This window comes from Agelaius phoeniceus, chromosome 36 (genome assembly GCF_051311805.1).
Source record: "Agelaius phoeniceus isolate bAgePho1 chromosome 36, bAgePho1.hap1, whole genome shotgun sequence".
NCBI classification, from domain to species: Eukaryota; Metazoa; Chordata; class Aves; order Passeriformes; family Icteridae; genus Agelaius; species Agelaius phoeniceus.
In genome coordinates, this window is record NC_135300.1 from 1568986 (window position 1) to 1591083 (window position 22098).

The 22098-nt window shown below is 44.7% G+C and overlaps 1 protein-coding gene across 1 annotated transcript in view; it reads right to left on the reverse strand.

The window, feature by feature from the left end:
* PFAS (phosphoribosylformylglycinamidine synthase) overlaps positions 1-22098 on the reverse strand; it is a 57962-nt gene that overhangs the window by 29071 nt on the left and 6793 nt on the right. Inside the window, exons 2-5 of the mRNA XM_077192890.1 lie at positions 18231-18390; positions 13374-13512; positions 9110-9215; positions 3760-3946 (exon numbers count right to left, since the gene is read on the reverse strand). Coding sequence (XP_077049005.1) covers positions 3760-3946; positions 9110-9215; positions 13374-13512; positions 18231-18390 — 592 coding nt within the window. The remainder of the gene's footprint in view (positions 1-3759; positions 3947-9109; positions 9216-13373; positions 13513-18230; positions 18391-22098) is intronic.

The window sequence follows — 22098 nt, forward strand, 5'->3', positions numbered from 1 at the left end:
CCTCAAACTATTCCCCAAAAAATTCCCCAAAAATTCCCTAAAAATTCCCCATAAAAATCCCCAAAATTTTTTTAAAAATCCCCAAATAATCCCAAAGAAATCCACAAAAAATTCCCTCAATATTTTTTAAAAATTCCAAAAAATTGCCCAAAAAATAAAAAAAAAACCAAAAAAATTCCCCCCCAAAATTCCCAAAATAAATTCCCCAAAAAAATCCCAAAAAATTCCTCCAAAATCCCCAAAAAATGCAAAAAAAAAATCCCCCAAAAATTCCCAATGTCCCCAATGTCCCCACAAGGTCCTCAGTGTCCCCAATGTCCCCAATGTCCCCACAAGGTCCCCAATGTCCCCACAAGGTCCCCACAAGGTCCTCAGTGTCCCCAATCCCTCTGGTGTCCCCAACCCCGCGATCCCTGCAATGTCCTCAAAGTGTCCCCAATGTCCCCCAATGTCCCCAACGCCCAGACTGTCCCCATTAATGTCCCCAAGGTGTCCCCAATGTCCCTCAGGGCTCTCTGTCCCCAAATGTCCCCAATGTCCCCAATGTCCCCATTAATGTCCCCATTAATGTCCCCATTAATGTCCCCAATGTCCCCCAATGTCCCTCAGGGCTCTCTGTCCCCAAATGTCCCCAGTGTCCCCAACCCCGCCAATGCCTCCCCATTGCTGTCTCCATTAATGTCCCCAATGTCCCCAATCCCCTCAATGTCCCCATTAATGCCCCCAATGTCCCCACTGTCCCCAATGTCTCCATTAATGTCCCCAGTGTCCCCATTGTCCCTCACCCAGCTCGGCGTCCACCTCCCTCAGGGCTCTCTGTCCCCATTAATGTCCCCAGTGTCCCCAGTGTCCCCAAATCCCCCAATGTCCCCAATGTCCCCATTAATGTCCCCATTGTCCCCACCCAGCTCAGCGTCCGCCTCAGAGCTCTCTGTCCCCATTAATGTCCCCATTAATGTCCCCATTAATGTCCCCAGTGTCCCCACCCAGCTCGGTGTCCGCCTCCCTCAGGGCTCTCTGTCCCCATTAATGTCCCCAATGTCCCCATTAATGTCCCCAATGTCCCCAATGTCCCCAATGTCCCCACCCAGCTCGGTGTCCGCCTCCCTCAGGGCTCTCTGTCCCCTGTGATGTCCCCAGTGTCCCCAATCCCCCAATGTCCCCATTAATGTCCCCACTGTCCCCACCCAGCTCGGTGTCCGCCTCCCTCAGGGCTCTCTGTCCCCATTAATGTCCCCAATGTCCCCATTGTCCCCAATGTCCCCACCCAGCTCAGTGTCCGCCTCCCTCAGGGCTCTCTGTCCCCATTAATGTCCCCATTAATGTCCCCAATGTCCCCATTAATGTCCCCATTGTCCCCACCCAGCTCGGTGTCCGCCTCCCTCAGGGCTCTCTGTCCCCATTAATGTCCCCAATGTCCCCATTAATGTCCCCAATGTCCCTCACCCAGCTCAGTGTCCGCCTCCCTCAGGGCTCTCTGTCCCCTGTGATGTCCCCAATGTCCCCATCAATGTCCCCATTAATGTCCCCACCCAGCTCAGCGTCCGCCTCCCTTAGGGCTCTCTGTCCCCATTAATGTCCCCAATCCCCCAATGTCCCCATTAATGTCCCCAATCTCCCAATGTCCCCAATGTCCCCATTGTCCCTCATCCAGCTCAGTGTCCGCCTCCCTCAGGGCTCTCTGTCCCCATTAATGTCCCCAATGTCCCCATTAATGTCCCCATTGTCCCCACCCAGCTCAGTGTCTGCCTCCCTCAGGGCTCTCTGTCCCCTGTGATGTCCCCAATGTCCCCAATGTCCCCATTAATGTCCCCATTGTCCCCACCCAGCTCGGTGTCCGCCTCCCTCAGGGCTCTCTGTCCCCTGTGATGTCCCCAATGTCCCCAATGTTCCCATTAATGTCCCCAATGTCCCCACCCAGCTCGGTGTCCGCCTCCCTCAGGGCTCTCTGTCCCCAGTCCCCCAATGTCCCCAATGTCCCCATTAATGTCCCCAATGTCCCCATTAATGTCCCCAATGTCCCCACCCAGCTCGGTGTCCGCCTCCCTCAGGGCTCTCTGTCCCCTGTGATGTCCCCAATGTCCCCAATGTCCCCATTAATGTCCCCAATGTCCCTCACCCAGCTCCGTGTCCGCCTCCCTCAGGGCTCTCTGTCCCCATTAATGTCCCCATTAATGTCCCCAATGTCCCCAATGTCCCTCACCCAGCTCAGTGTCCGCCTCCCTCAGGGCTCTCTGTCCCCAATCCCCCAGTGTCCCCAGTGTCCCCAGTGTCCCCAGTGTCCCCAATGTCCCCACCCAGCTCAGTGTCCGCCTCCCTCAGGGCTCTCTGTCCCCATTAATGTCCCCATTGTCCCCAATGTCCCCACCCAGCTCAGTGTCCGCCTCCCTCAGGGCTCTCTGTCCCCATTAATGTCCCCATTAATGTCCCCATTAATGTCCCCAATGTCCCCAATGTCCCCACCCAGCTCCGTGTCCGCCTCCCTCAGGGCTCTCTGTCCCCTGTGATGTCCCCAATCCCCCAATGTCCCCATTAATGTCCCCAATGTCCCCAATGTCCCCACCCAGCTCAGTGTCCGCCTCCCTCAGGGCTCTCTGTCCCCATTAATGTCCCCAATGTCCCCATTAATGTCCCCAATGTCCCTCACCCAGCTCAGTGTCCGCCTCCCTCAGGGCTCTCTGTCCCCATTAATGTCCCCATTAATGTCCCCAATGTCCCCATTGTCCCCACCCAGCTCGGTGTCCGCCTCCCTCAGGGCTCTCTGTCCCCATTAATGGCCCCAATCCCCCAATGTCCCCATTAATGTCCCCAATGCCCCCAATGTCCCCACCCAGCTCGGTGTCCGCCTCCCTCAGGGCTCTCTGTCCCCATTAATGTCCCCAATGTCCCCATTAATGTCCCCAGTGTCCCCACCCAGCTCGGCGTCCGCCTCCCTCAGGGCTCTCTGTCCCCATTAATGTCCCCAATGTCCCCATTAATGTCCCCAGTGTCCCCACCCAGCTCGGTGTCCGCCTCCCTCAGGGCTCTCTGTCCCCATTAATGTCCCCAATGTCCCCATTAATGTCCCCATTGTCCCCACCCAGCTCGGCGTCCGCCTCCCTCAGGGCTCTCTGTCCCCTGTGATGTCCCCAATGTCCCCATTAATGTCCCCATTAATGTCCCCATTAATGTCCCTCACCCAGCTCAGTGTCCACCTCCCTCAGGGCTCTCTGTCCCCAATCCCCCAGTGTCCCCAGTGTCCCCATTAATGTCCCCAGTGTCCCCATTAATGTCCCCATTAATGTCCCCAATGTCCCCAATGTCCCCAATGTCCCCACCCAGCTCAGTGTCCGCCTCCCTCAGGGCTCTCTGTCCCCATTAATGTCCCCAGTCCCCCAATGTCCCCATTAATGTCCCCAATGTCCCTCACCCAGCTCAGCGTCCGCCTCCCTCAGGGCTCTCTGTCCCCTGTGATGTCCCCATTAATGTCCCCAATGTCCCCATTAATGTCCCCAATGTCCCCACCCAGCTCGGTGTCCGCCTCCCTCAGGGCTCTCTGTCCCCATTAATATCCCCAATGTGTCCCCAGTGTCCCCAATGTCCCCAATGTCCCCATTGTCCCCACCCAGCTCAGTGTCTGCCTCCCTCAGGGCTCTCTGTCCCCTGTGATGTCCCCATTAATGTCCCCAATGTCCCCATTGTCCCTCACCCAGCTCAGTGTCCGCCTCCCTCAGGGCTCTCTGTCCCCATTAATGTCCCCAATGTCCCCAATGTCCCCACCCAGCTCGGTGTCCGCCTCCCTCAGGGCTCTCTGTCCCCGGCCCAGGACGTCGATGGTGGTGACAGGGACGGGCACCGCGGGGACATCGAAGGTGCCCAGGGGCTCCGGGTACAGCTGCTCTGTCACCGGGTCCCGCAGAGCGCGGGCCAGGCGGGCACGGACCTCGGGGGACACCGGGGATGGCACCTGGGGACACAGCGGGGACATTGGGGACATTGAGGGGATTGGGGACATTGGGGACATTGGGGACATTGAGGGGATTTGGGGGACTGGGGACACTGGGACATTGGGGACATTGAGGGGACATTGGGGGGACACTGGGGACATTGATGGGATTGGGGGAATTGGGGACATTGGGAGGATTGGGGACATTGGGGGGATTGGGGACATTGAGGGGACATTGGGGACATTGAGGGGACATTGAGGGGACATTGGGGACAATGAGGACATTGGGGACATTGAGGGGACATTGAGGACACTGGGACGTTAATGGGATTGGGGACATTGGGGACATTGGGGGGGAATGGGGACATTGGGGGCATTGGGGGCCATTGAGGGGGATTGGGGGGCCATTGAGGAGACATTGGGGACATTGGGGACATTGGGGACAATGGGGGCATTGAGGGGATTGGGGACATTGGGGGGACATTGAGAGGACATTGAGGGGGAGTTGGAGACATTGGGGACATTGAGGGGACATTGGGGACACTGGAACATTAATGGGATTGGGGACATTGAGGGGATATTGGGGGCACTGGGGCTGTTGGGGACATTGAGGGGACATTGAGGGGATTGGGGACATTGAGGACACTGGGGACAATGTGGGAGTTGGGAGCATTGGGGACATTAATGGGGACATTGGGGACACTAGGACATTAATGGGATTGGGGACATTGAGGGGATATTGGGGACAGTGGGGACATTGAGGGGATTGGGGGAATTGGAGACATTGAGGGGACATTGAGGGGATATTGGGGACACTGGGGGGATTGGGTGGATTGGGGACATTGGGGACATTGAGGGGATTGGGGACATCGGGGACATCGAGGGGACATCGAGGGGACATTGGGGGGGTTGGAGACATTGGGGACATTGAGACATTAATGGGATTGGAGACATTGGGGACATTGGGGCTGCTGGGGACATTGAAGACATTGAGGGGATTGGGGGGACATTGACGGGACAGTGGGGACATTGGGGACGCTGGGGACATTGAGAGGATTGGGGAGACTGGGGGGGTTGGAGACATTGGGGACAGTGGGGACATTGAGGGGACATTGAGGGGACATTGGGGGGACATTGAGGGGGATTGGGGACAATGGGGGGAATGGGGACACTGGGGGGATTGGGGACATTGGGGACCTTGGGGACCTTGGGGGGATTGGGGACGCTGGGACATTGGGGGTATTGAGGGGGATTGGGGACATTGGAGGCATTGAGGGGACATTGGGGACATTGGGGACATTGGAGGGATTGGGGGGACATTGGGGACACGGGGGGATTGGGGGACATTGAGGGAATTGGGTGGATTGGGGACATTGGGGACATTGAGAGGACATTGGGGACGGTGGAGGCATTGGGGGAATGGGGACATTGGGGACATTGAGGGGACATTAGGGACATTGGGGGGATTGGGGACACTGGGACATTGGGGGCATTGAGGGCGCTGGGACATTAATGGGATTGGGGACACTGGAGACATTGGGGACATTGAGGGGGATTGGGGACATTGGGGGATTGGGGACATTGAGGGGACACTGGGGACATTTGGGGACATTGGGGGGAATGGGGACATTGAGGGGGATTGGGGAGACTGGGGGGATTGGGGGCATTGGGGGCATTGAGGACACTGGGACATTAATGGGATTGGGGACATTGGGGACAATGAGGACATTGAGAGGATTGGGGGAATTGGGGACACTGGAGACATTGAGGGGGGTTGGGGACACTGGGGACATTGGGGACATCAATGGGGACATTGGGGACAATGGGGACATTGAGAGGACATTGAGGGGGGGTTGGGGACATTGAGGGGACATTGGGGACATTGGGGGGAATGGGGACATTGAGGGGGGTTGGAGACATTGGGGGACATTGGGGAGAGGTTGGGGACGATTGGGGACGATTGGGGACATTGAGAGGGATTGGGGACATTGAGGACAGTGGGACATTAATGGGATTGGGGACATTGGGGACATTGAGAGGACATTGAGGGGAGGTTGGAGACATTGGGGGCATTGGGGGACATTGAGGGGACATTGGGGACACTGGGACATTAATGAGATTGGGGACATTGAGGGGATTGGGGACATTGGGGACATTGAGGGGACATTGGGGGCATTGGGGGGGGGATAGGAGACATTGGGGGACATTGGGGGACATTGGGGGACATTGGGACATTAATGGGATTGGGGACATTGGGGACATTTGAGGATCTTGGGGACATTTGGGGGGACATTGGGGGGGTTTGCAGACATTGGGGACATTGGGGACACTGGGGACAGCTTTGCAGACACCAGGACAGTGTTGGGGACATTTTGGGGAAATTTTTGGGGAATTTTTGAGGCTTTTTTGGGAATTTTTGGGAATTTTTTTGGGAAATTTGGGGGGAATTATTGGGGAAATTTTTGGGGAATTTTTGGGGAATTTTTTGACTTTTTGGGGGAATTTTATTGGGATTTTTTGGGCATTTTTGGGGAGTTTTTTGTGAATTTTTGAGGCATTTCGGGGGATTTTGAGGGGTTTTTTTTTGGGGAATTTTGGGGGAATTTTGAGAGAATTTTTGGGGATATTTTGGGGAATTTTTGGGGGAATTTTTGGGAATTTTTGGGGAATTTTTTGGGAAATTTTTTGGCATTTTTGGGGAATTTTTTGGGGATTGTTTTGGCAATTTTGGGGAATTTTTGGGGCGTTTTTTTGGGCATTTATTGGGGATTTTTTTGGCAGGGTTTTTTGGCAATTTTGGGGCTTTTTTGTGCATTTTTGGGGAAAATTTTGGGGGAATTTTATTGGGCATTTTTTTGGGGAGTTTTTTGTGAATTTTTGAGGCATTTTGGGGGATTTTGGGGGGTTTTTTTTGGGCAATTTTGGGAGAATTTTGAGAGAATTTTTGGGGTTTTTTTTGGGAATTGTTTGGGAATTTTGGGGCAACTTTTGGGGAATTTTTTGGGCATTTTTGGGGAATTTTTTGTGAATTTTTGAGGCATTTTTACAGAATTTTTTGGGCATTTTTTGGGCAACTTTGTGGCAATTTTGTGGCAATTTTGGGGGAATTTTTGGGGCATTTTTGGGGGATTTTTTTTGGCCTTTTTTGCATTTTTGGGGAAATTTGGGGGGAATTTTTTGTGAATTTTTGGGCATTTTTGGAGGATATTTTTGGGCAAATTTGGGCATTTTGGGGCAATTTTTGGGGAATTTTGGGGGAATTTTTGGGGAATTTTTTGGGCGTTTTTTGGGCAATTTTGGGGGAATTTTTGGGCATTTTTGGGGCGATTTTAGGGGAATTCTTGAGGCGTTTTTGGGGTGGTTTTTGGGGAATTTTTGGGGCAATTTTTAGGGAATTTTTGGGCACTTTTTGGGAAATTTTTGGGCCAATTTTGGGGAATTTTTTGGGCACTTTTGGGGAAATTTTGGGGGACTTTTTTGGGCAATTTTTGGGAAATTTTTTGGGGAATTTTTGAGGAAATTTGGAGCAATTTTGGGGATTTTTTGGGCGTTTTTTGGGCAATTTTGGGGGAATTTTTGGGGATATTTTCGGGGAAATTTTTTGTGAATTTTGTGGCAATTTTTGGGGAATTTTTGGGGCGTTTTTTGGGCAGTTTTGGGGAAATTTTTGGGTCATTTCTGGCCAGTTTAGGGGGAAATTTTTTCGTGAATTTTGAGGCAATTTTTGGGGAATTTCTGGGGGATGTTTTTGCATTTTTGGGGAAATTTTTGGGGAATTTTTGGGGCATTTTTGGAGGAAATTTTTGGGGACTTTTTTGCATTTTTGAGGAAATTTTTGGGGGCATTTTTGGAGGAAATTTTTGGGGATTTTTTTGCATTTTTGGGGCAATTTTTGGGCAATTTTTGGCCTTTTTTTGGGCATTGTTTGGGCGTTTTTTGGGCAATTTTTGGCCATTTTTGGGCATTGTTTGGGCAATTTTTGGCCATTTTTTGACCATTTTTTGGCCATTGGGCGTTTTTTGGGCAATTTTTGGCCATTTTTTGGCCATTTTTTGGGCATTGTTTGGGCAATTTTTGGCCATTTTTTGGGCATTGTTTGGGCATTGTTTGGGCATTGTATGGCCATTTTTTGGGCAATTTTTGGCCATTTTTTGGCCATTTTTGGCCATTTTTTGGGCATTGTTTGGCCATTTTTTGGCCATTTTTTGGCCATTTTTTGGGCATTTTTGGGCATTGTTTGGGCGTTTTTTGGGCATTTTTTGGCCATTTTTTGGGCATTTTTTGGCCATTTTTTGGGCATTGTTTGGGCAATTTTTGGCCATTTTTTGGGCATTGTTTGGCCATATTTTGGCCATTTTTTGGCCATTTTTTGGGCATTGTTTGGGCAATTTTTGGCCATTTTTGGGCATTGTTTGGCCATTTTTTGGGCAATTTTTGGCCATTTTTTGGGCATTTTTTGGGCATTGTTTGGCCATTTTTTGGGCAATTTTTTGGGCCATTTTTGGCTATTTTTTGGGCAATTTTTGGCCATTTTTTGGGCATTGTTTGGGCAATTTTTGGCCATTTTTTGGCCATTTTTTTGGGCATTGTTTGGGCATTTTTTGGCCATTTTTTGGGCATTGTTTGGGCATTGTTTGGGCAATTTTTTGGCCATTTTTTGGGCAATTTTTGGGCATTTTTGGCCATTTTTTGGGCATTGTTTGGGCGTTTTTTGGGCAACTTTTGGCCATTTTTTGGGCGTTTTTTGGCCATTTTTTGGCCATTTTTTGGGCATTGTTTGGGCAATTTTTGGCCATTGTTTGGGCAATTTTTGGCCATTTTTTGGGCATTGTTTGGCCATTTTTTGGCCATTTTTTGGGCATTGTTTGGGCATTGTTTGGGCAATTTTTTGGCCATTTTTTGGGCATTGTTTGGGCAATTTTTGGCCATTTTTTGGCCATTTTTTGGGCATTGTTTGGCCATGTTTTGGGCAATTTTTGGCCATTGTTTGGGCGTTTTTTGGGCAATTTTTGGCCATTTTTTGGGCATTGTTTGGGCAATTTTTGGCCATTTTTTGGCCATTTTTTGGGCAATTTTTGGCCATTTTTTGGGCATTGTTTGGGCAATTTTTTGGCCATGTTTTGGGCAATTTTTGGCCATTTTTTGGGCATTTTTTGGCCATTTTTTGGGAAGTTTCTGCCCCACCTGCAGCAGGATCCTGCGGGATCTCTCCATGCGTCGCACTTGGCTCAGCCCGGCCGCGTGGCACAGGGACACGGCATTGGTGGACAGGGGCGTGCACACCCCCAGCCTGCCACAATTAACACAATTAATTAATTAGCACTAATGAACTGTCCTTAATTAGCCCCAAATTCCCAAAATCGCCAGAAAAATCCCATAAAAAATCCCCTAAAAAACCCCAAAACCCTCCCCAAAAGGTGGCAGAAGGACACAGCCCCCAGCCTGCCATAATTAACCCCAATTAATTAATTAATTAGCACTAATGAGCTGTCCCTGATTAGGCCAAAATGCCCTAAAATTGCCATAAAAATCCCATAAAAAATCCCCTAAAAAACCCCAAAATCCCCCCCAAAAGGTGGCATAAGGACACAACCCCCAGCCTGCCATAATTAACCCCAATTAATTAATTAATTAGCACTAATGAGCTGTCCTTCATTAGGCCAAAATGCCCAAAATTGCCAGAAAAATCCCATAAAAAATCCCCTAAAAAAACCCCAAAAATCCCCCCCCAAAAGGTGGCATAAGGACACAGCCCCCAGCCTGTGGTAATTAACACCATTAATTAATTAATACTAATGAGCTCTCCTTAATTAGCTCCAAATTCCCAAAATCGCCAGAAAAATCCCATAAAAAATCCCCTAAAAAACCCCAAAAATCCCCCCCCAAAAGGTGGCATAAGGACACAGCCCCCAGCCTGCCGTAATTAACACCAATTAATTAATTAATACTAATGAGCTCTCCTTAATTAGCCCCAAATTCCCAAAATTACCAGAAAAATCCTGCAAAAAATGCCTTAAAAAACCCCAAAATCCTCCAAAAAGTGGCATAAGGACACAGCCCCCAGCCTGCCATAATTAACACCAATTAATTAATTAGCACTAATGAGCTCTCCTTCATTAGGCCAAAATGCCCTGAAAATTACCAGAAAAATCCCACAAAAAATCCCCTAAAAAACCCCAAAATCCTCCAAAAAGTGGCAGAAGGACACAACCCCCAGCCTGCCGTAATTAACACAATTAATTAATTAATTAGCACTAATGAACTGTCCTTCATTAGGCCAAAATGCCCAAAATTGCCAGAAAAATCCCATAAAAAATCCCCTAAAAAACCCCAAAAATCCCCCCCCAAATGGTGGCATAAGGACACAGCCCCCAGCCTGCTGTAATTAACACCATTAATTAATTAGCATTAATGAGCTGTCCTTAATTAGGCCAAAATGCCCAAAATCGCCAGAAAAATCCCATAAAAAATCCCCTAAAAAAACCCCAAAATCTTCCCCAAAAGGTGGCATAAGGACACAACCCCCAGCCTGCCATAATTAACCCCAATTAATTAATTACCACTAATGAACTGTCCTTAATTAGCCCCAAGTTCCCAAAATCGCCAAAAAAATCCCATAAAAAATCCCCTAAAAAAAACCCAAAATCTTCCCCAAAAGGTGGCATAAGGACACAACCCCCAGCCTGCCATAATTAACACAATTAATTAATTACCACTAATGAACTGTCCTTAATTAGCCCCAAATTCCCAAAATCGCCAGAAAAATCCCCTAAAAAATCCCCTAAAAAAACCCCAAAATCTTCCCCAAAAGGTGGCATAAGGACACAGCCCCCAGCCTGCTGTAATTAACCCCAATTAATTAATTAATACTAATGAACTGTCCTTCATTAGGCCAAAATGCCCAAAATTGCCAGAAAAATCCCACAAAAAATCCCCTAAAAAAAACCCAAAATCCCCCCCAAAATCGCCCCCAAAAGGTGGCATAAGGACACAACCCCCAGCCTGCCATAATTAACCCCAATTAATTAATTAGTACTAATGAGCTGTCCTTCATTAGGCCAAAATGCCCAAAATTACCAGAAAAATCCCCTAAAAAATCCCCTAAAAAAAACCCAAAATCTTCCCCAAAAGGTGGCATAAGGACACAGCCCCCAGCCTGCCATAATTAACCCCAATTAATTAATTAATACTAATGAGCTCTCCTTAATTAGCTCCAAATTCCCAAAATCGCCAGAAAAATCCCGCAAAAAATCCCCTAAAAAACCCAAATTTGCCCCAAAATTCACCAAAAAAATCCCAAATAATGCCCTCAAAAAATTCCAAAAAAATCCCAAAAAAATCCCAAAAAATTCCAAAAATATCCCCCAAAAATCAAAAATAATCCCCCAAAAATCCCAAATAATCCCCCCTAAATTTCCCCAAATATCACCCCAAAATCCCCCAAAAATCCCCCCTAAATTTCCTAAAAAATCCCCAAAATCCCCCAAAAATCCCCCTTAAATTTACCCAAAATTCCCCAAAAATCCCCCTTAAATTTGCCCAAAATTCCCTCAAATTGCCCCAAAATCCCCCAAAAATTCCCCCTAAATTTGCCCAAAATTCCCTCAAATTGCCCCAAAATTCCCCAAAAATCCCCCCTAAATTTCCCCAAAAAATCCCCAAAATCCCCCAAAAATCCCCAAAAATCCCCCTTAAATTTCCCCAAATATCGCCCCAAAATCCCCCAAAAATCCCCCTTAAATTTCCCCCAAAATCCCCCCAAAAATCCCCTTAAAATCCCCTCAAATTTCCTCAAAATTCACCAAAAAATCCAAAAAAATTCCCCAAAAAATCCAAAAAATTCCAAAAAAATCCCAAAAAATCCCAAATAATCCCCCAAAAATCCCCCCTAAATTTCCCCAAAAATTCCCCAAAAATTGCCCCAAAATCCCCAAAAAATCCCAAATAATGCCCCCAAAAAATCCAAAAAATATTCCCAAAAAATCCCAAATAATCCCAAATAATCCCCCAAAAATCCCCTTAAAATCCCCCAAAATTCCCCAAAAATTACCCCAAAATTCCCCAAAAAATCCCCAAAAATCCCCCTTAAATTTGCCCAAAATTCCCTCAAATCCCCCTTAAATTTGCCCAAAATCCCCCAAAAATCCCCCCTAAATTTGCCCAAAATTCCCTCAAATTGCCCCAAAATCCCCCAAAAATCCCCCCAAAATTTGCCCAAAATTCCCTCAAATTGCCCCAAAATCCCCCAAAATCCCCCCTAAATTTCCCCAAAAATCACCTCAAAATCCCCCAAAAATCCCCCTTAAATTTCCCCAAATATCGCCCCAAAATCCTCCAAAAATCCCCCCTAAATTTTCCCCAAAATCCCCCCAAAAATCCCCTTAAAATCCTCTCAAATTTCCCCAAAATTCACCAAAAATCCCAAATAATGGCCCCCAAAAAATTCCCCAAAAATCCCAAAAAATTCCCCAAAAATCCCAAATAATCCCCAAAAATCCCCTTAAAATTCCCCAAAAATTGCCCCAAAATTCCCCAAAAATCCCAAAAAATGCCCCCAAAAAATCCCAAAAAATCCCAAATAATCCCCAAAAATCCCCCCTAAATTTCCCCAAAAATTCCCCAAAAATTGCCCCAAAATCCCCAAAAAATCCCAAATAACGCCCCCAAAAAATCAAAAAAATTCCAAAAAAATCCCCAAAAAATCCCAAATAATCCCCCAAAAATCCCTTAAAATTCCCCAAAAATTCCCCCAAAATTCCCCAAAAATTCCCCAAAATCCCCCAAAATTCCCCAAAAATCCCCTTAAATTTGCCCAAAATTCCCTCAAATTGCCCCAAAATTCCCCAAAAATCACCCCTAAATTTCCCCAAAAATTGCCCCAAAATCCCCCCTAAATTTCCCCAAAAATTGCCCCAAAATTCCCCAAAAATCCCCCTTAAATTTGCCCAAAATCCCCCAAAAATCCCCCCTAAATTTCCTCAAAAATCGCCTCAAAATCCCCCAAAATCCCCAAAAATCCCCCTTAAATTTGCCCAAAATCCCCCAAAAATCCCCGTTAAATTTCCCCAAAATCCCCTCCAATCCCCCTAAATTCCCCAAAACCCCGGAAATGCCCCAAAATTGCCCCAAAATCCCCCCAAAATTCCCCAAAAAATCCCAAATAATACCCCCAAAAAATCCCAAATAATACCCCCAAAAAATCCCAAAAAAATTGCCCCAAAAATTTCAAAAAAATCCCAAAAAATCCCAAATAATCCCCAAAATCCCCCCTAAATTTCCCCAAAAATCCCCAAAAAAATCCCCAAAAAATCCCCAAAAATCCCCCTTAAATCTGCCCAAAATCCCCTCCAATCCCCCAAAATTTCCCCAAAATCCCCTCCAATCCCCCCAAAATTCCCCAAAATCCCGGAAATGCCCCAAAATTGCCCAAAATCCCCAAATTCCTGACCTGGGCCCGATCTCCAGCAGCACGTGGGGCCCCTGGGGGCTCAGGAAGCTCCTCTGGGCCACGTCCCCGCCCTGCGCCAGGGGGGACCCCAGGATCCAGCGCAGCACCCGCAGCTCCTCCTCGTTTGGGGGGGCCTCACCTGGAACCCAAAGGGAAAAATCCCATTAAAAATCCCATAAAAATTGCATTAAAAATGAAAAAAATCCCATTCAAATCCATTAAAATCCCATTTAAAATGCCATTAAAAATCCCATAGGAATCCCCCAATCCAGCGCAGCACCCGCAGCTCCTCCTCGTTTGGGGGGACCTCGCCTGCACCCCAAAAGGGAAAAAATCCCATTAAAATGGCACTAAAATCCCATTAAAATCCCATTAAAAAATCCCATAAAAGTCCCATTCAAATCCCATAAAAATCCCATTAAAATTGCAAAAATCCCACTAAAATCCTATAAAAATCCATTAAAATCCCATGAGAAATCCTAGAAAAATCCCCTTAAAATCCCATTAAAAAATCCCATTAAAAAATCCCATTAAGATCCTATGAAAATCCCATAAAAATCCCATTAAAATCCCATTAAAAATCCCATCAAAAATCCCATTAAAATCCCCAAAAAATCCCATTAAATCCCATAAAAATTCCATAAAAGTCCCATGAAAATCTCATGAAAATCCATTAAAATCCAATAAAAATCCCATAAAAATCTCACTAAAAATCTCATTAAAAATTCCATTTAAAAACCCATTAAAAATCCCATAAAAATCCCATTAAAAATCCCATTAAAAAGCTCATAAAAATCCCATTAAAAATCCCATTAAAAATCCCATTAAAAAATCCTATTAAAAATCTCATTTAAAATCCCATTAAAATCCTATTAAAAACCCCATTAAAATCCCATGAGAAATCCTAGAAAAATCCCATTAAAATCCCATTAAAAATCCCATTAAAATCTCATTTAAAAATCCCATTCAAAATCCCATTAAAATCCCACAAAAAAATCCCATTAAAAATCCCATTAAAACCCCCATAGAAATCCCATTAAAATCTCATAAAACTTCCATTAAAAATCCTACAAAAATCCCATTAAAAATCCAATTAAATCCAATTAAATCCCATTTAAAATCCCATTAAAATCCCATAGGAATCCCCCAATCCAGCGCAGCACCCGCAGCTCCTCCTCGTTTGGGGGGGCCTCGCCTGCACCCCAAAGGGAAAAATCCCATTAAAAATCCCATAAAAATGGCATTAAAATTGTATTAAAAATGAAAAAAATCCATTAAAATCCTAAAATAATCTCATTAAAATCCCATGAAAAATCCATAAGAAATCCTATAAAAATCCCATTAAAAATCCATTAAAATCCCATAAAAATCCCATTAAAATTGTATTAAAAATGAAAAAATCCCATTAAAATCCTAAAAAAAATCCCATGAAAAATCCATAAGAAATCCTATAAAAATCCCATTAAAATCCCATAAAAGTCCCATAAAAATCTCATTAAAATCCCATGAAAATCCATAAGAAATCCTATAAAAATCCCATTAAAAATCCTTTAAAATTCCATAAAAATCCCATTAAAAAATCCCGTAAAGATCCCATTAAAATCCTACAAAAAATCCCATTAAAATCCCATTTAAAATGCCATTAAAAATCCCATAGGAATCCCCCAATCCAGCGCAGCACCCGCAGCTCCTCCTCGTTTGGGGGGCCTCACCTGGAACCCAAAGGGAAAAAATCCCATTAAAAATCCTAAAAAATCCCATGGAAAAAGGGAAAATCCCAAAAAATCCCATTAAAATTGCATTAAAACTGCAAAAAATCCCATTGAAATCCCATAGGACTCCCCCAGGATCCAGGGCAGCACCCGCAGCTCCTCCTCGTTTGGGGGGGCCTCACCTGCATCCCAAAGGGAAAAATCCCATTAAAATGGCACTAAAATCCCATAAAAATCCATTTAAAATCCCATAAAAATCCCATTAAAATCCCATTAAAAATCCCATAAAAATCCCATTAAAATTGTATTAAAATGAAAAAAATCCCATTGAAATCCCATTCAAATCCCCCAGGATCCAGCGCAGCACCCGCAGCTCCTCCTCGTTTGGGGGGTCTCACCTGGAACCCAAAAGGGAAAAATCCCATTAAAAATCCTAAAAAATCCCATGGAAAAAGGGAAAATCCCAAAAAATCCCATTAAAATTGCATTAAAAATGAAAAAAATCCCATTGAAATCCCCCCAATCCAGCACAGCACCCGCAGCTCCTCCTCGTTTGGGGGGGCCTCACCTGGAACCCAGAAAGGAAAAATCCCATTAAAAATCCCATAAAAATCCTACAAAAAAATCCCATAAAAATTCTAAAAAAATCCCATTAAAATCCCATTTAAAATGCCATTAAAAATCCCATAGGAATCCCCCAATCCAGCGCAGCACCCGCAGCTCCTCCTCGTTTGGGGGGGCCTCACCTGGAACCCAAAGGGAAAAAATCCCATTAAAATGGCACTAAAATCCCATTAAAATCCCATTAAAAAATCCCATAAAGATCCCATTAAAATCCTACAAAAAAATCCCATTCAAATCCCCCAGGATCCAGCGCAGCACCCGCAGCTCCTCCTCGTTTGGGGGGGCCTCGCCTGCACCCCAAAGGGAAAAATCCCATTAAAAATCCTATAAAAATGGCATTAAAACTGCAAAAAATCCCATAAAAATCCTGAAAAAAATCCCATGAAAAATCACATTAAAACCCCATCAAAAATTCCAAAAAATTCTATTGAAAATCCCATAAAAATCCTATTAAAATCCCATGAAAATCCCATTTAAAAATCCCATAAAAATTGCAGAAATCCCATTAAAATCCCTTTAAAATCCCATTGAAAATCCATTAAAATCCTATAAAAATCCCATTTTAAAATCCCATTAAAAATCTCATTAAAAATCCCATAAAATACCCAAAAAAGTCCCATTAAAAAATCCTATTAAAAATCTCATTAAAAAATCCCATAAAAATCCCATTTAAAAATCCCATTTAAAAATTCATAAAAATCCCATTAAAAAAGCCACTAAAATCCCCCTAAAAAATCCCATGAAAATCCCATAAAAATCCCATTAAAAATCCCATTAAAATCCCATTAAAAATCCAAAAAAATCCCATTAAAATCCCATTAAAATCCCATTTAAAATCCCATAGAATCCCCCAGGATCCAGCGCAGCACCCGCAGCTCCTCCTCGTTTGGGGGGGCCTCACCTGCACCCCAAAACATTGGGAGGAATCAGAAACTTCAAAATATCCCAGAAAAATCCCCCAAATCCAGAAAAAAATCCCATTAAAATTGCATTAAAACTGAAAAAAATCCCATAAAAATCCCATTCAAATCCTATTCAAACCCCCATTAAAATCCACTAAAATCCCATTAAAATCCCCAAATCCAGCGCAGCACCCGCAGCTCCTCCTCACTTAAATTTCACCCCAAATTGCCCAAAATCGCCGTTTTTGACCCCAAATCTCACCTGCCCAGCCCAGGTACCAGCAGAGCTCCCAGGTGACCCCAAAACCACCCAAAAAAAACCCAGAAAATCCCCAAAATTTCACCAAAAAATCCCCAAAATTTCACCAAAATTCACCCGAAAAAACCGAAATTTCACCCCAAATTGCCCAAAATCTCCGTTTTTCACCCCAAATCTCACCTGCCCAGCCCAGGTACCAGCAGAGCTCCCAGCTGGCCCCGGTGATCCCAAACCACCCAAAAAATCCCCAAAATTTCACCAAAATTCACCCGTAAAAAGCCCAAATTTCACCCAAAATTGCCCAAAATTGGGGTTTTTTGCCCCAATTCTCACCTGCCCAGCCCAGGTGAGCCCCAACCTCTCAGAACCCACCCAGAAACCGCCAAAATTTCACCAAAAACCACCAAAAAACCCCAAAATTTCACCAAAATTCACCCAAATTTCACCCAAATTTCACCCAAATTTCGCCCAAAATTGCCCAAAATTTGGGTTTTTGACCCCAAATCTCACCTGCCCAGCCCAGGTACCAGCAGAGCTCCCAGGTGACCCCAAAACCACCCAAAAACCCCAAAATTTCACCAAAATTCACCCGAAAAAAGCCCAAATTTCGCCCAAATTTCGCCCAAATTTCACCCAAATTTCACCCAAAATTGCCCAAAATCGCCGTTTTTCAGCCAATTCTCACCTGCCCAGCCCAGGTACCAGCAGAGCTCCCAGGTGGCCCCAAACCACCCCAAAACCCCAAAATTTCACCAAAATTCACCCCAAAAACCCCAAAATTTCACCAAAATTCACCCGGAAAAAGCCCAAATTTCACCCAAATTTCACCCAAATTTCACCCAAATTTCACCAAAATTTCACCCAAATGTCACCCAAATTTCACCCAAATTTCGCCCAAATTTCGCCCAAATTTCGCCCAAAATTGCCCAAAATTTGGGTTTTTGGCCCCAATTCTCACCTGCCCAGCCCAGGTACCAGCAGAGCTCCCAGGTGACCCCGGTGATCCCAAACCACCCAAAAACCCCAAAAACCACCCAAAAACCCCCAAAATTTCACCAAAATTCACCCGGAAAAAGCCCAAATTTCACCCAAAATTCACTCAAATTTCACCCAAATTTCGCCCAAAATTGCCCAAAATTTGTGTTTTTCACCCCAATCTCACCTGCCCAGCCCAGGGGAGCCCCAACCTCTCAGAACCCACCCAGGAACCCCAAAAAAAGCCCAAAAATCCCCAAAACGTCATGAAAAAACACCAGAATTTCACCAAAATTCACCCAAATTTCACCCAAATTTCACCCAAATTTCGCCCAAATTTCGCCCAAAATTGCCCAAAATTTGGGTTTTTGACCCCAATTCTCACCTGCCCAGCCCAGGTACCAGCAGAGCTCCCAGCTGGCCCCGCTCACCCCCGGCTCCGCCCCCTTGGCCACCTCCAGGGGGGAGCCCAGGCCCGAGGGGACCCCGAGCTCAGGGACCCCCCCCAGGGCCGGGGGCAGCACAAAGAAACGGAGCAGCTGCATCTGAGGGGGAAAAAAGAACAAAATTTACCTAAAAATGCCAAAATTTACCCCAAAAACATCCCCAAATTTACCACAAAACATGGGAAAGTTCACCCCAAAAAAGTCCCTAAAATTACCCCCCAAAAATCCCCAAAATCGCCCCAAAAATCCCCCCAAAATCAACAAAAATCCCCTCAAAAAATCCCCAAAATTCTCCCAAAATTCCACCTAAAAATCCCCTAAAAATCCCAAAAAAAATCCCAAAAAATTCCCGCAATCCCGCAAAAAATCCCCAAAAATCCCCCCAAAAAATCCCCCCAAAAATCCCCAAAATTCACCCCAAAAATTCCCAAAATTCACCCCAAAAGTCCCAAAATTCACCCCCCAAAAAATTCCCAAACTTTTGCCATAAAAATCCCAATAAAAAATCCCAAATTTGGGGGAATTTTCCCTCATAAAAATCCCAAATTTGGGGGGAATTTTCCCATAAAAATCCCAGAATTTGGGGGAATTTGGGGGAGCCCAGGCCCGAGGGGACCCCGAGCTCAGGGACCCCCCCCAGGGCCGGGGGCAGCACAAAGAAACGGAGCAGCTGCATCTGAGGGGAAAATGAACAAAATTTACCTAAAAATGCCAAAATTTACCCCAAAAATCCACCCAAATATCCACCCAAAATTCCCCAATAATCCCCCCAAAAAATCCCCAAATTCCTCAAAAAAATCCCCCAAAATTCCCCCCAAAATTCCCCAAAAATCCCAATAATCCCCCGCAAATTTACCAAAAAATTCCCCCCAAAATTACCAAAAAATCTCCAAAATTCCCCAAAATTCCCCAAAAATCCCTCAAAAAATCCCCAAAATTCCCCCCAAAAAATCCCCAAAAATTCCCCCAAAAAATCCCAAAAAAAATCTCCAAAATTCCGCCCAAAAATCCCCAAAATTCCCCAAAAAAAATCCCCAAAAAAAAATCCCCAAAATTCCCCCAAAAATCCCCAAAATTCGGCCAAAAATTCCCCAAAAAACCCCCAAAATTCCCCCAAAAAAATCCCCCAAAAAAATCCCCAAAATTTCCCCAAAAAATCCCCCAAATTCTCCCCAAAAATTCCCCCAAAAATTCCCCAAAAATCCCCCAGAAAAATCCCAAAAAATCCCCAAAATTCTCCAGAAAATCCCCAAAATTCCCCCAAAAATTCTCCCAAAATTCTCAAAAAAAATCCCCAAAAATCCCCCCAAAAAATCCCCAAAATTCCCCATAAAAATCCCAAATTTTGGGGGAATTTTCCCATAAAAATCCCAAAATTTCCCCATAAAAATCCCAATTTTTGCCATAAAAATCCCAATTTTTGGCCATAAAAATCCCAGAATTTGGGGGAATTTGGGGGAGCCCAGGCCCGAGGGGACCCCGAGCTCAGGGACCCCCCCCAGGGCCGGGGGCAGCACAAAGAAACGGAGCAGCTGCATCTGAGGGGGAAATGAACAAAATTTAGCCAAAATTGGGAAAATTTACACCAAAAATCCTAAAATTTATCACAAAATTCACCCCCCGAAAATCCCCAAACTTTTGGCGCAAAATTTCCCCCAAAAAATCCCCAAAATTCACCCCAAAAATGGGAACATTTGCCCCAAAAAATCCCCCAAAGTTACCACAAAAATATCCCAAAATTCACCCAAAAAATTCCCCTCAAAATTCCCCCCAAAATCAACCCAAATCCCCCCCAAAAATTCCCCAAAATTCTCCCAAAATTCCCCCAAAATCCCCCCAAAAAAGTCCCAAAAATCCCCCACATTCCCAAAAAAAATCCCCCAAAGTTCCCCCAAAAAATCCCCCAAATTCCCCAAAAATCCCCAAAATTCGGCCAAAAAATCCCCAAAATCCCCAAAAATTCCCCCAAAAAATCCCCAAAAAAAATCCCCAAAATTTCCCCAAAAAATCCCCAAAAAAATTCCCCAAAAATTCCCCCAAAAATTCCCCAAAATTCACCCCAAAATTCCCCCCCAAATTCCCCAGAAAATCCTCCAAAATTCCCCCCAAAATTCAACTGAAATACCCCCAAAAAATCCCCAAAATTCTCCAAAATTCCCCCCAAAATTCCGCCAAAAAATCCCCTAAAATCCAAAAAAAATTCCCCCAAAAATTCCCCCCAAAATTCCCCCCCAAAAATCCCCAAAATTCCCCCAAAAAATCCCAAAAAAAATCCCCCCAAAAATTCCCCAAAATTTCCCCCAAAAATGGGAAAATTCACCCCAAAAAATCCCCAAAATTCACCCCAAAAAATCTCCAAAATTCACCCCAAAAATGGGAAAATTCACCCCAAAAAAGTCCCCAAAATTCACCCCCAAAAATCCCCAAACTTTTGGCACAAAAGTCCCAAAATTTCCCCCAAAAAATCCCCAAAATTCCCCAAAAAAACCAAAAAATCCCAAAATATTTCCCCCAAAAATCTCCAAAATTCCCCCTAAAAATCCCCAAAATTCACCTCAAACATGGGAAAATTCACCCCCAAAAAAATCCCCAAAATTCACTCCAAAAATGGAAAAATTCATCCCAAAAAAGTCCCCAAATTTAGCCCAAAAAATCCCCAAATTCCCCCCAAAAAATCTCCAAAATTCCCCCCAAAAATTCCCCAAAAATCCCCAAAATTTACCCAAAAATTCCCCCAAAAATTCCCAAAAAATTCCCCCAAAAAATTTTTTTAAAAAATCCCCAAAAATCCCAAAATTCCTCCCAAAGTTCCCCACAAAAAAATCCCCCAAAAATCTCCCCAAAATTCCCCAAATCCCCCAAAATTCCCCCAAAATTCCCAAAAAAATCCCCCAAAAAATCCCCAATAATCCCCCAAATTTACCACAAAAAATCCCCCCAAAATTCCCCCAAAAAATCCCCAAAAATCAAAAAAAAATTCCCCAATAAAATCCCCAAAAAATCTCCAAAATTCCCCCAAAATTCCCCCTGAAAAATCCCAAATCTACAAAAAAATCCCCCAAAAAATCCCCAAAAATTCCCAAAATTCCTCCCCAAAAATCCCAATAATCCCCCCAAAATTTACCCAAAAATTCCCCAAAAATCTCAAAAATTCCGCCAAAAAAATTCCCCCAAAATCCCCAAAATTCCCAAAAAAAATTTAAAAAAATCCGAAAAAATCCCAAAAAATCCCCCAGAAAAATCCAAAAAAATACCCCAAAATTCCCCCCAAAAAATCCCCAAAAATCAAAAAAAATTCCCCCCAAAAAATCACCAAAATTCCCAAAAATTCCCCCCCAAAAATCCCCCAAAAAAATCCCCAAAAAATGCCCAAAAATTCCCCCAGAAAAATCCCAAAAAATCCCCAAAATTCTCCCAAAAAATCCCCAAAATTCCCCCAAAAAATCCCCCAAAATTCCCCAAAATCCCCCATAAAAAAACCCAAAAAAATCCCAAAATTCCCCCTAAAAATCCCCAAACTCCCCCCTAAAAAACCCCAAAAAATCCCCCAAAAAAATCCCCAAAACCCCAAAAATCCCCAAAATTTCCCACTAAAAATCCCCATTTTTGCCATAAAAATCTGAATTTTTAGGGGGAATTTTGCTGTAAAAATCCCAAAATTTCCCACTAAAAATCCCAATTTTGGGGGGGAATTTTCCCAGAAAAATCCCAATTTTTGCCCTTAAAAAATCCCAAAATTTCCCAATAAAAATCCCAATTTTGAGTGGGAATTTTCCCAGAAAAATCCCAATTTTTGCCCTTAAAAAA